Source organism: Sturnira hondurensis, unplaced genomic scaffold (assembly GCF_014824575.4).
Source record: "Sturnira hondurensis isolate 20B ecotype Veracruz unplaced genomic scaffold, ASM1482457v3 Scaffold0018484, whole genome shotgun sequence".
NCBI lineage: Eukaryota > Metazoa > Chordata > Mammalia > Chiroptera > Phyllostomidae > Sturnira > Sturnira hondurensis.
This window is the reverse complement of record NW_028091115.1, coordinates 382,724-396,499: the sequence shown is the minus strand read 5'-3', so window position 1 is coordinate 396,499 and position 13,776 is coordinate 382,724. Positions and strand designations below refer to the sequence as shown.

At 43.4% G+C, this 13,776-nt stretch overlaps 1 protein-coding gene across 1 annotated transcript in view; it reads left to right on the top strand.

Annotated features, from left to right (window-relative positions):
* SLC25A43 (solute carrier family 25 member 43) overlaps positions 1–12,094 on the top strand; it is a 41,458-nt gene extending 29,364 nt beyond the window's left edge. Inside the window, exons 4-5 of the mRNA XM_037069131.1 lie at positions 10,039–10,173; positions 11,075–12,094. Of these exons, the coding sequence (XP_036925026.1) occupies positions 10,039–10,173; positions 11,075–11,275 (336 nt within the window). The 3' untranslated portion in view covers positions 11,276–12,094. The remainder of the gene's footprint in view (positions 1–10,038; positions 10,174–11,074) is intronic.
* Positions 12,095–13,776: the final 1,682 nt, after the last annotated feature.

Here is a 13,776-nt window from a genome sequence, read left to right as displayed (position 1 = left end):
GAAGAAAACCCAACCTTGAGAACTGGGCGCTCACAGTGTGGGACAGAAAAATAACTTTCCTTCTACTCTTCTAAGTTCTTCTGATTGGACCAAAAGTAAAATGAGCACAAGGCAGAGTAACAGGAGAAAATGTATTGCATAGCTACAAGTAATAACTGTAGGTGCATATAGTAAATGAAGTCCTAAGAGTGTGGAACTTCAAAGGGCAAGTAGGCAGTTCACAGGTAGGTGAGAAGGAGCAAACATTGTGGTGAACAAATTATTGCCTGGTCATGCAGAAACAATGGGACCTCGAGGGCAGTCTAACAGACTATTAGATTGCTAGGGTCCCACTGTCGGAACATGTCGTTCCTATTATGATGATAGGGTAATAGCTCCCTTCCTTTAAGCAGCCTTTTCTATCTGAATTCCTTTAGGCTTGTTGGGGGGTGGGTCAAAGTTTCTTTCTGAGTCTCATTCCTTAATAACCAGCTTAAAATAATCAAATCCAAAAAAGCATATTTGGGGGTAGCAAACTATGCTTCCCCTCCCAGTTGCAAGAGCAGTTGAAAAAAAACAACCCACAATAGTGTACAAGCTCAGAAACAGGCAAGAGCCTGGCTTTGGCCAGGGAATGGTTAACTCAAGTTAGAGGGGAGGGGAAATCTTTGGAAAAGCGGGCTGGCAAGGGCTTGCCTTAGTCTCTGGCAGTCTGACAATGGAAGGCTTGAAGCCGGCAGACAGAATGAGGAGCATAGATCATTCAGTAGCCACAGACCTTTGGCCAGCTACAAACTGATCAAGCTTCTCAGAGGGACTGGGGAGAAAGCCCCACTGGCTCTCTGAGCTCCTGGGAGAGCAGACACAAAGCCCCACGAAAGGAAAGGAAGTCATGATCATCATACCTGCTAGGAGCTGCTAACAGTTCTCAAGTTTTCAGCCTGGTTCAAGGTTTCTTGGTTGACATAGCATCCATTCTCAGTAGGAACAGAGGTCTGTTTTTCCAACAGAGCCAGCTCACCTGTCCTGAAGTGCAAGCACTGCTGGGCTCTAAGCTGCTGTGGTAGTGGGAGAAGATAGGAACATTACCTTTAGTTTGCTGCGTTTTCAGCTCCTTGCTTTCCTCTCCCTTTGGGGCCTGGCCCCTTTGGGGACTGACTACTTCTCCCAAAGTCAGCAGCACTGCCTTGGCAGTCTGGCATAAAAGGCCAGTTTGGGGCTCCAGGTAGATGTCTGGATATCCCTTAGGCGTGGTGGATTTGAGCATCATTGTTAAGGTGTAGGGAAAGGAAAACATTCTTCTTTGGTTTTTTTCCCCCCAAAAGGGATAGGGTGCGGTAGATACCTGAGTGGTGGCAGTTGTTGATCATGGAAACAACTGTCCCTAGAGGTCAGGCAAGCAGGGTGTGTGGAGGAACCACTCTGCTCTTTTCTCCTGACCTGAGCTGGCCAACTCCTTTGAAGAGATAAAGTCTGGGAATCAAAATGACCTAAGCAGGCTTCTTTGCACTCCAGCTAAACAGTAATAGCAACTAAAATGGGAGTTGACCCGCCCCCTCCTCGCTCATCCCACCCCCAGAGTGTGGGAGAAGGGAGAGGGAAGGGAGAGGGAAACAAACATCCCAGAAAAGGACTTACGTCAGCCAAGACCTGAAGCTGTGAGCAGTCCTCTGCGCCTCCTGCTGTCAGGAGATGAGGAGAGCTTGCTGGCCTCGATGGCACTGGCCCCTCCCCCACTGGCCTCAAGCCACTTCTAGAAATGGGATGAAGAGTACCTTGTGGGTGGGCCCTGCCCACAAAGCGGCCTACACCTACTTTTGTGGAATCCCTACTGGGCCTTTAGAAGTCGGTTTTCACCTCCTTTTCCCATGTAGCTGTTGCTTGTTTGTTTGTTTTTTAAGATTTGATTTATTTATCTTTAGAGGGGAAGGGAAGGAGAGAGGGAGAGAAACATCAATGTATGGTTGCCTCTCCTGTGTCCCCTGCTGGGAACTGGCCTGCAACCCAGGCATGTGCCCTGACTGGGAATTGAACCGCGATCGTCTGGTTTGCAGGCCCGCGCTCAATCCACTGAGCTACAACAGCCAGGGCCTGCTTGTTTGTTTTTGATGGCTGTGTTCATCTTAAAGCTTCAATGGGCAGAATGGCTCCGTGGTCAGGAGTGTGGACTTTGGACACCAGCTCTCCCCTTGCTCCTGCATGAACGTGGGCAAGCCATGAGCCCTCTCTGAGCCTCATCTTCCTCACCTGTAAAACATGGGCAGAAGCATAGTGCCCAGCTCATATATGGAGAGAGGAGATTGAATTGGGTTAATGCAGATACAGAGCCAGGCACGTGATAAATATTCAATAAAGCCAGTGTGCTATTTTTATTGTTCTTGAAGCATCTCTTCAGAATCTACGTAGGGTATTGAAGGCCTGATTACAACTATAAAAGCTGGTCCAGGTGTGTTTTTATGTTTCCTATGATTGCTGTAAATACACAAATGAGTTAGCATCACAAAACTGCAAAAGACCCTCTATAGATAATGACAAGCAGGGATGGTTGGAGCATTAATTATTCACTTGTTCGGTTCTTTTAACAGGCATTTACCTAGGTCCTAGGGGCTACCATGCGCAAGTCTGTATGTTCCCAGACTTCTGAAAACTCATCTTCTAAATCATTTCCCTCACCCTTCCTACCAGATCTCACTGCTTATCAAGGTGACATTAAAAGTTGGTGCTCCCAGCTGCTGCTGCGTGCACTGCCCGGGCCCCATCCCGGGCAGCTCGAGCAGCTCTGCTCACTTGCATCTCAATTGCTTTCTCTAGCCTGACCCAGCTGCACTTTTGGTTTCCCCACCCCATCCCCCATCACTACACAGGAACTGGTTCTCTTCTCTCCTTCCAAGCGGAATACTAACCTGCTGTCTATTTGCTTGCTCCCCCGGCTGTTATCCCATTATCCTGGGCTTTGTGAGCAGCTGATCAGTCCCCCAGCCTGCTGCTGAACCATGAGGTGGGCACCTCAGCCAGAATGGAGGGTGTCTTCTAGGTGGGCCACGCTGGGGGCAGCTGTCTGCACCTACTTTTGTGGACATCCCTACTGCAGAGCCACAGTGTGTCCCAGTTCTGGGGACCTGGCTCTGCCAAGAGAAACTTGGGCCAGGTGGTTCACGGGACAGAAAGGTCTTTTTACTTCAATACGATTGGCCTTACTTGTCGTTTGATTACTGTGGACTTGCCAGATGACAAAAGCCTCCCACCACAACTGCCTTCCAGGCAGGTGTGTCCTCAGAGGGTTTGGAAATGGGACAGCTTGGTCTCCAGCTTGTGTCCGATGTGTCTAAGGAAGATAGAGTCATTTCCAACCAACAGGAAACGGGTTCTAAGTTCCTGTTTGCTCTAACTAGCAGGCCCATCTTCTTTTTTTTTTTTCTCTCTCTTTTGTCTCTCTTTTTAGATGTTGACTTTATGTTTTTAGAAAAGTTTTAAATTGACAACAAAATTGACAGGGAAGGGTGGAGGATGGGTGAGCGAATAAGAGGAACAGCTTTCAGTTATAAAATAAACAGGCTACGGAGATGTAGTGTACAGATGGGAGGTAGTCAGCAATATTGTAATAACTTTGCACAGTGATAGATGGTTACTAGACTTACCACGGTGATCATATCATAAGGTATATAAATGTCAAGTCACTATGTTGTACACCTGAAACTAATCCAATATTGTATTCCAACTTACTTTAATTAAAAAATTAATTGAAAGGAAGGTAGAGAGACTTTTCATGTACTCGCTGCCTGCACAATGTATTACCAACTTCCCCAGCCAGAATGGTTACATGTTAAAATTCAGGAACCTACACAGACACATCATCGCCTGGAGTCCACGGTTTATCTTAGAGCCCACTCTCGGTGTTGTACATTCTGTGGGTGTGAACGAGTGCATAATGACGTGCATCTGTCATTGTATCATCATACAGAGTATTTCCAATGCCCTAAAAATCCTCTTCTCTGCCTATTCACCCCTCATCTCTCCCCCAAACCCTGGCAAACACTGACCTTTTTACTGTTTCCATAGTTTTCTAGAATGTCAGATAGTTGGAATCACACAGTATGTAGCCTTCTCAGATTGACTGGCTTCCTTCCTCCCTCCCTTCCTCCCTTCCTTCTTTCCTTCCTTCCTTCCTATCACTCTTTTTACATAGAATTTATTATGGTGACATTGGTTAATAAAACTATATAGGTTTCAGGTATACAGTTTTATAATACATCATCTGTGTGTTGTATTGTATGTTCACCATCCCAAGTCAAGTCTCCTTCCATCACTATTTATCCTCGATTTTCTATTTTCTACCTTCCCCACCCCCCTTTCCCTCTGGCAATCACCATACTGTTGTCTGTGTCTGTGAGGGTTCTTTTTTCCTTAATCCCCTCACCTTTCTCGCCCAGCCTCCTAACCCCCCTCCTCTCTGGCAGCTGTCCGTCTGTTTCTATTTTGCTTATTAGTTCAGTTTGTTCATTAGATTCCACGTATAAGTGAAATCATGTGGTGCTTGTCTTTCTCTGACTGGCTTATTTCACCTGGAATAATGTTCTCCAGGTCCATCCATGCTATCTTAAAAGGTAAGATTTCTTTCTTTTTACACCCAAGTGCTATTCCACTGTATAAATGTCCCATAGTTGAGCTATCCACTCATCTACTGATGGACACTTGGGCTCTTTCCATATCTTGGCGATTGTAAATAACACTGCAATGAACACAGGGGAACATATATTCTTTCAAATTAGTATTTCAGGTTTCTTTGGATATATACCCAGAAGTGGGATCACTGGGTCACAAGGCAGACCCATTTTTAATTTTTTGACATAACTCCATACTGCTCTCCCAGTGGCTGCACTCAGATTGTTTTTTTTTCTTAGTAATATGCATTTAAGGACTCCTTATGTCTTTTCGTGGCTTGACAGCTCACTTCTTTTTCATGCTGAATAATATTCCATTGTCTGGATGTACCACAGTTTATTTATCCATTTACCTAAGGACACCTTGGCTGTCTCCAAGCTTTGGCAATTAGGAACAAAACTGTTGTAAAAACATCCATGTGCAGGTTTTGGGTGGACCTAAGTTTTCTTTTTTAAAAAATATTTTATTTATTTATCTTTAGAGGGGAAGGGAAGGAGAGAAATATCAATGTATGGTTGCCTCTCATGCGTCCCCCACTGGGGACCGGCCCGCAACCCAGGCATGTGCCCTGACTGGGAGTCGAACCCCGATCGTGTGGTTCGCAGGCCCGCGCTCAATCCACTGAGCTACACCAGCCAGGGATAAGTTTTCAACTTATTTGGGTAAATACCAAGATCTAGCCTAATCTAATCATCAGAATTGCTGGATCATATGTTAAGAGCACGTTTAGTTGTGTAAGAAACCAGCCAACTGTCTTCCAAAATGACGGTACCATGTTGCATTCCCACCAGCAATGAGTGAGAGCTCCTGTTGCTCCCCATGCTGCCAGCATTTGGTGGTTTCAGTGTTCTGGATACTGGCCACTCAGACAGGTGTGCAATAATATCTCATGGTTGTTTTCATTTGCATTTCCCCGATGACATATGATGTGCAGCATCTATTCATATGCTTATTTACCATCTGTATATATTCTTTGGTGAGGTGTCTGTTAAAGTCTTTGGCCCAATTTTTAGTTATTTTCTTTTTGCTAAGTTTCAAGTGTTTTTGTATATTTTAGAGAACAGTCATTCATCAGATGTGTCTCTTGCAAATATCATTTCCCAGTCTGTGGTTTGTCTTCTCATTTTCTTGATTATACTCTTTTAAAATTATGTACTCTGCCTTTTGCATCACTAGCATATTCATATGATATAATACAAGTTTCCAGTCTACAGTCCAGTGATTAGACCTTTATATAATTTATAAAGGGATCACCCTGATAAATGTAGTGTCCTGTCCACCTGACACCACACATAGTTTTTCATATTATTGACTGTCTTCCTTATGTTGTATTTTACATCCCTGGGACTGTTCTGTAACTACCAGTTTATACTTCTTAAATCCCCCCCATTTTCACCCATACCCCCAATCCCCTCCCATCTGGCAACCATCAAAGTGTTCTCTATATCTATGCATTTGTTTCTGTTTTGTTTGTTCATTTATTTTGTTTTTTTAGATTCCACATCTAAGTGAAACCATATGGTATTTGTCTTTCTCTGTCTGACTTATTTCACTCAGCATAATAGATATACCCTTTCTTTAACCACCCCCTATTGGTAGACATTTAAATTATTTCCAATTTTCTGCTGTTACTAACAATGCTGCAACAGAAATCCCTATAAAATATATCAGTTCTCACACAGGTAAATACATCTGTAGAACAAATTCTTAGAAGTAGGATTGCTTTGGTCAAAGGGTGTGACTTTTATATATTTATACAACATTGTTTATTTCATGGAAATAATTAACATCCTGAAGTGTTGCCTCTTTGGAGTTTATCACAGAAACCATCAAGTGCTTGGCTTTGAAATACTTGTCTTTTATCTTGATCTACCACAAGTTTGTTCCTTCTTTTCCCCAGTACCTATTAGGCAAATACTGAATACCAGGCATGTTGGGAGGCTTTGGGGTTAAAACCACAAACAAGGGAGAGATGGTCGCTACCCTCATGATACTGATAGTCCGGGAGGTCAGGGTTGTGGGGGGAGAAAGAAAGAAATAATTAACACCAAAGAAATGAACACATGAAAGAAATAATTATACACCCAATCATTACAAAGTGTGTCAAATGCCATGAAGGAGAAGTAGAATGTGACCAAAGGTGTTTACGAGGCTCCTGACTTTGGGGATCTGAGAAGGCTTCCTGGAGGAAGTGATGTGTATTCTGATCAATGAGAGATCCAGCTAGGCAGAGGAAATGGTAGGTTTGAAGGCTTGGAGTCAGAAAGAAGTGTACAGCGGGGCCAGCAGCATGGATTATAGGATCAAGAAAGGGCTTTCAAGGTCATTTAGCTCCAATCTCCTCAATTGACCTGTGAACAAACTTAGGTTCAAAGAACTAAATGACTTGGTCAAGGTGATACAGATAGCAGCAGAGCCAGGACTAGCACCTGGCTCCTCTGGTGTTTTTCAGATGGCACTGTGCTACAAAATGCAGCATGCCCATCCTGGGGTCCAGACACCCATGAGACAATTGCCTAGCTTCATGTGGAGGGAGTGTTTAAGTTCAGGTCCTGTGACTAGCAGCCTGACATGTTTGTTTCTCTTTATTAGTAAGATACAGTTTGGGCAAATGGCAGTGTAGCATTCCAGTCTAGTGGGTTGGTTTAGTCCTCAGCATACTTGTCTCTTCTCCACGTTTAGATAATAAATAATAATGATATTAATAATGGTGGTTATTTATATAGTGCTTGCTATATGTCAAATGCTGTTCTAAGCATTTTATATGTATTTCATTTAATCGTGACAATAACCCTACAAGGTAGGTATTTTTATCACCTCATTTTACAGATGAGGGAATCGAAGCTCTGAAGGTCAAGGCATTTGCTCAAGGTCACAGAGCTAGTGAGTGGCAAAGCATGGACTTGGTCCAAGCAATCTGGCTCTAGGGCCCACATACTTTTCCCAATCACTCTCAGTGTCAGCAGCAAGGTACTAGGCTCAGGTCTGGGCCCTGAGCAGCTTTGTGCTTTAGAGGGCCTAAACAACCCTAGCTGCACATCAGAACCACTTGAGGAGCTTGCCAAAAATGCCCATGCCCGGGCCTCACCCTAGGTCAGTGAAATCACAGTCTCTAGGGGTAGATTCCAATCATTGATGGTTTTGAAAAGCTTCCCTAGTTAGTCCAATACGCAGCTAAGGTTGAGAAGCACTGGAATATAGCCTTACCATTCCTTCTTCATTTGGATGTGTTTTAGTTCAAGATGGTGCAACAAAATACTGTAGGCTGGGGGGCTTAAACAACACTTCTCACAGTTCTGTAGGCTGGTAAGTCCAAGGTCAAGGTGGCAGTAGATTCAGTGTCTGGTGAGAACTTACTTCCTGGTTTGCAGGCAGCCACCTTTCTTGTTGTGTCCTCCTCACATGGTTGAGTAAGAGAGATCATCTCTCTAAATCTCTCATTATAAGGGCACTAATCCCATTCGTGAGGGCTGTGGATAATACACTGAGGATCAGGCCTTCAACATATGAATTGTGAAGGCACACATTCCGTCCCTAGCAGGATGCAACCAGCAATACATGTTTTCCTTTGTGTTCTGAATATCAGCTTAGTATGACACTTGTAGAGGCATTGATTCATACCACGCCATGAGCTCCAGTTTTAGCATAAGGAATTCATTCATCCTTGGCTGGTGTGGCTCAATGGTTTGAGCACCAGCCTGCGAACCACAGGGTTGCCGGTTTGATTCCCAGTCAGCGCACATGCCTGGGCTGCAGGCCAGGTCCCTGGTTGGGGGGGTGTGAGAGGCAGCCAGTTGATGTATCTCTCACACATCGATGTTTCTCTCCCTCCCTTCCCATCTCTCTAAAAATAAATAAAATATTTTTTAAAGATTATTTATTTATTTATTTATCTTTAGAGGGGAAGGAGAGAGGGAGAGAAACATCAATGTATGGTTGCCTTTCGTGCGTCCCCTGCTGGGAGTTAGCCTGCAAGGAACCAGCCTGCAACCCAGGCATGTGCCCTGACTGGGAATCGAACCGCGATCGTCTGGTTCGCAGGCCCGCGCTCAATCCACTGAGCTACGCCAGCCAGGGCGAAATAAAATATTTTTTAAAAAAGGAACGAATTCAGTGCCCTGGCTGGTGTTGCTCAGTTGGTTGGAGCATAGTCCCATAAACTGGAAGATTCCCGGTTAGGGCTCATGCCTAAGTTGTGGGTTTGGTCCTCTGTCTGGATGCATAGAAAAACTGTCCATATACAAGAACGGTACCCAGTCAGGGCACGTATGGGAAGTAACTAATGTTTCTCTCTCACATCAAGGTTTCTCTCCTGCTGTCTCTCCCTCCCTTCCCCTCTCTCTAAAATCAATGAGTATGTTCTTGGGTAAGGATTTAAAGAAAAAAAAATTCATTCAGTGCACAAGCTGTGGTAGCCATATTCAACACTGATGTGTGTTAATAAGCATACCAAGGGCTAAGATAAGACAGCATTCTCAGTGCTGGGCATTAGGAGACAGTGTAGCTGAGTGTTATAGAGCTTCATTCTGCATCAAACACACCCAAATTCAAGTGGATGCTTTGTCTCTCATGTTCTGTAATTTTGAGATTCATCCTTTTACCAACTCCATCGTGTCATCTATAAAATCTGGCTAATAAGATAATAGTACCCATTTCATGAGGTTTTTATGAAGATTAAATGAGCCAGAACATGTAAACGACTCAGTGTAATAGCCTGACACCTAACACTTGGTAAATATCGGCCTTTTTTTTTTTTAACTTCATGACAATTCATTTAGTTTATTTGAGCCTCGTCACAAGCAAACAGTTGTATTTGAGAAAAGCTGCTAGTGACGCTGATACTGAAGGAAATTTAGTTTGACATTTCCTGAGTGCCTGATATATGCAGTGAAGGGTGCTAGGCCCTGAAGAGCTAGGACAGGGAGGAAGGCCCAGTGCCTGCTCCCCTAAGCTGGCTGGCCGCCAGCCCAGATATTGCACCCAGATAACTCTTACCAGATAGGCCATGCCACAGCAAAAGTCTAAACAAGGGGAGGAATCAGTTAAGACAAGAAGATGGGGGACTTAAACAAGGTTAAGGGCATGGGAGTGTGTGTTGATCCTGTCCAGAGGGCATAGGCTGAGAAAGAATGTTAAGTGTGAGGTTGAGGCGGTCCCAAATGGCTGCGTCCTTCCAGGCAAAAGAAGCCACACATTTGTGAGTGACGTCATGACTTTACTGCATGTTAATATTCATTCTAAGCCCATGGAACAAGAAGAGCCCTGTGATAGCCATTCCCTGCCATCATCTTGGCCAGGAGCATGGCATCCAGAGTCCAGACTTGAAAGTCTGGCTCCTTTGACTGGAACATGTATTTCCTGGAGACTAAATCACCTCATCCCATCTTCTACTTTCAGGCTCAAAGCCCCTACCTTCCCCACTGTGGAGGAGTAGACGTTCATTTCTCAGGAGTCATGGACTGTTTCCGGCAGATAGTGAGGGCCCAAGGGGTGCTGGGGCTCTGGAATGGATTGGCAGCCAACTCACTGAAGGTGAGAAGAGTCGTCAGTCTCTACTGTTTCTCTCCCTCTTCCAGTTCCTTTGCCCCTCCACCTATAGTTTGCATGGAAATGCCCCCTCTAATATTGATTGTAACCAGAGACTCACAAGTACAGCCTGGCTGTCAACCCTGAAGAGAGAAGACCTTGTGCAACGTTGGGGCATCTGATACCCCATCCCGGAGGAGCTGATCATTTAATGTAGAGGTTCCTACCATGAGGGTTCATGGACTTCCAAGGGGAACCTAACCCCCATCCTAAAATTGTATGCAAAAAATGTGGATGTGTGTGCCTGTGTGCCCCTCTCTGGGGAAAGGAGTCATAGATTTCATCATATTCCCAAGAAACTCCATGACCAAAAAAAAAACAATGGTTAAGAACTCTAGATTACGCTGACCAGTGTGGCTCAGTTAGTTGGGCATCATGCTGCAAAGCAGAAGGTCAGCCATTCAATCCCTGGTCAGGGCACATGCCTGGGTTTTGGGTTCGGTCCTGGTTGGGGCACATACGAGAAGTAACCAATCAATGTTTCTCTCCCTCTCTTTCTTCCTCCCTTCCCTTCTCTCTAAAAATAAATAAAATCCTTTTTTAGAAAGCACAGGTCTGGATTAACCTTGCATTAGTTGATACATAAATAGGTCCAATCAAGATAGGCATATGATGACAGGAAGGATCAGAGTGTCTATGTGTATATTAATCCAGACCTGTGCTTCCCCGGAGCCATTCAACTGCTCTGCCATCCCTCACCCCACACCTGCCATCTTCCCTCACTCCAAAAAGAATTACCACGTTGTATTATCCACAGCCTTGAACTCAGTTTACCCTGACTCAAGTTGTTTGCAGACACATTAACACTTGAAGACTTTAACATGATTTTTATTTTATTTTTAAACAGATAGTTCCATATTTTGGAGTTATGTTTGGTACCTTTGAGTTCTGCAAGAGAATCTGTCTTTACCAAAATGGTTACATTGTGTCACCTCTGAGCTATAAATTGACCCCAGGGGTGGATCAGAGTTTGAAGCCCCAGGAATTACGAGAAGTAAAGAAGTTCTTCAAAACTGGAAAGCTCGACTCTAGAAAACCTACTCTTTAAAACTGAATGAAAAAAAAAACTGAATGGAACTAGAAGTGCACTGAATGAAGGGGTGTTGCAATCACAGACAAATGTAGCCTCATAATTGCACACATGTGGAGTGGTAAGAGGGTACTCTGGTCTGCTGTTCTTGGAAATGAGAAGATTCAGCCGTATGCAACCTCTGAGCTCCAAACTGATGTTCCTGGGAACACTGGCACCATGGGAAAGTTTCCCAACAGGACCTTCTCCTGGATAGCATTTCACCAGATTTTACAACAAAAGCTAGTAGTAATGATATGAGCTATTTACACAATACCAAAGAAAGGGCATTGTTATGACACCTCAAAGCAACATGCAGTTGAAGTGGCTGAGCAGAGACCATGTCATGCACCCAAGTCACAAGGTCACTAACCCATATTGGCCTAGTTTTGTTCAGTTTGACCTGAGACTTCCTACTATAATCATTCTGGAATTTATAATCTTTGCTGACTTCTGAGTGCACACATCGCAGTGTAAACTATGCCTTATCAGAAGCTAAATGAAAGTGTTTAACATTTGAAAGTGATGACTATCATAGTAGAATCATCCTTTATTAGAATTTGAAGTATCCCACACTTAGAATCTGCTGTCTTAAGGAAGGCAGTTTTTAGCATGATTGCTTATTCATGCCCCGGAAGACCTTCTTCCAGTTCAAGTCATGTACAGTTTAAGTGGCCTGAATTCTCTGCCTTTTTAACTTGCTTTGCAAGCCTACCTTGAAAATAAATGATTTACTCAACTTATGTTATTTTCACAAGACATCCCAGTCGCCTAAACAGGATCAAGTACAGCATTTTACACACATACCAAAAAAATATATATCTGACAACAGTTTAGGCTAATTATCTCTATTAGATTTTTAAAAAGTCAAAGTTTGGATTGTTTCACTTGGGGATTTTGTGTCAAGTTTATATAACTGTACTTTCAAATAGTGTCTATCCATGCATTAAACACATCTGATATTATGATACTAACTTATACACACACAAGTTTTCAGTATGTTGAAAATAGTTTCCCGATTAAATTCATTTTCCAAATAAAAATGATGTGTTGGTCATTTCTTACTAATCTGAGTTACAAAACTATGGGTAAATATATACTGACCAAAATGTTTAAATTCTCAGAACCTTGTCCTATTGAAATATACCAAAATAACTCACTTTTCCACTTGTCGAGGCAGATTGCGTTTTACGGGGAATGGCAGTTAGTACACACGTGAAAACCTCATCTGTAGCCCCATCTGTTAGAGTCTGGAGCTTGGCAGACTCTTTACCCAGCGTGAGTAGTTCACATTTGTTACTCTTTCTTTCCCTTGAGGTGAACAATTTTTTTAATTTCCGAAAACTGCAAAAATTTTGTCTTACTAAATCTAAAATCACAACGGTTACTTCCCTCCTATCAGCATCTTTACATTTTTTTTAATTTATTGATTTTTAGAGAGAGGAAGAAAGAGGGAAAAAAACGTCGAGTTGCTGTTCCACTTATTTATGCATTCACTGGATGCTTCTGGTATATGCCCTGACCTGAGATCGAACCTGTGACCTTGACATATTGGGAAGATGCTCTAACTAACTGAGCTATGGGGCCAGGGCCTTATATCAGTATCTTCTGTGTATTCTTCCATAGATATGATGAAATAAATAGCTACGGTCTTGCTACTGCCATGCATAGGAATGTTTTCTGAGCTACTGAGCTATTGTTTTGATTTTGTTTTAATTAAGGAGGGAAAAGCATATACTTCATCTTTCTAATTTGAAAAGAACTCGTTAAAACTCTAGTGCTGGTCCTGGTCAGAAAGCTCAGTTGGTTGGAGTGTCGTCCTGATGTGTCAAGGTTGTGGGTTTGAGCCCCGGTCAGGACACATACAAGAAGCAACCAGTGAATGCATAGATGAGTGGAGCAACGAATCAATGTCTCTCTCCCTCTGTCTCTCTGTCTTTCTCTCCACTCCGCTTCCCTCCCTTCCTCTATCTAAAAAAACCCCAAACCTCTAGCTCTGTTTCTAAAATGAACTTAGAGCTACTTTCATTTTCTCTGTGTTATAAAGGGAATGTTCTGCTTTATGGTTGGCAGTGTGCACCAAACGGGACTAAGTACTTTAGGAGAATTATATAAAGTGTGATGCAGTATTGATCCAGGAGTAACTTACAGCCTTCAGGAACAAAACTTACCCACATACATGAAATAACTGTGATTACAAAACAAATGCAAGCAATGGCATGATAATGGGGTAACAGCTGTTTGCAAGACGGCCAAGGGGTTCTGTGTATACTTACTGAATCAATGATTAACAGGACCATCAGGTGAGAGGGGCCAGTAATGGGCAAGAGAGTTTGGAGGTAATGAGTTTTGAACTAAGCTTTGAAGGAAGTGGCAGGATATTAGTTGGTTAAGAATAAGCTAGCGGGCCCTGGCTGGCGTAGCTCAGTGGATTGAGCGCGGGCCTGCGAACCAAAGAACTGTGGTTCGATTCCCAGTCA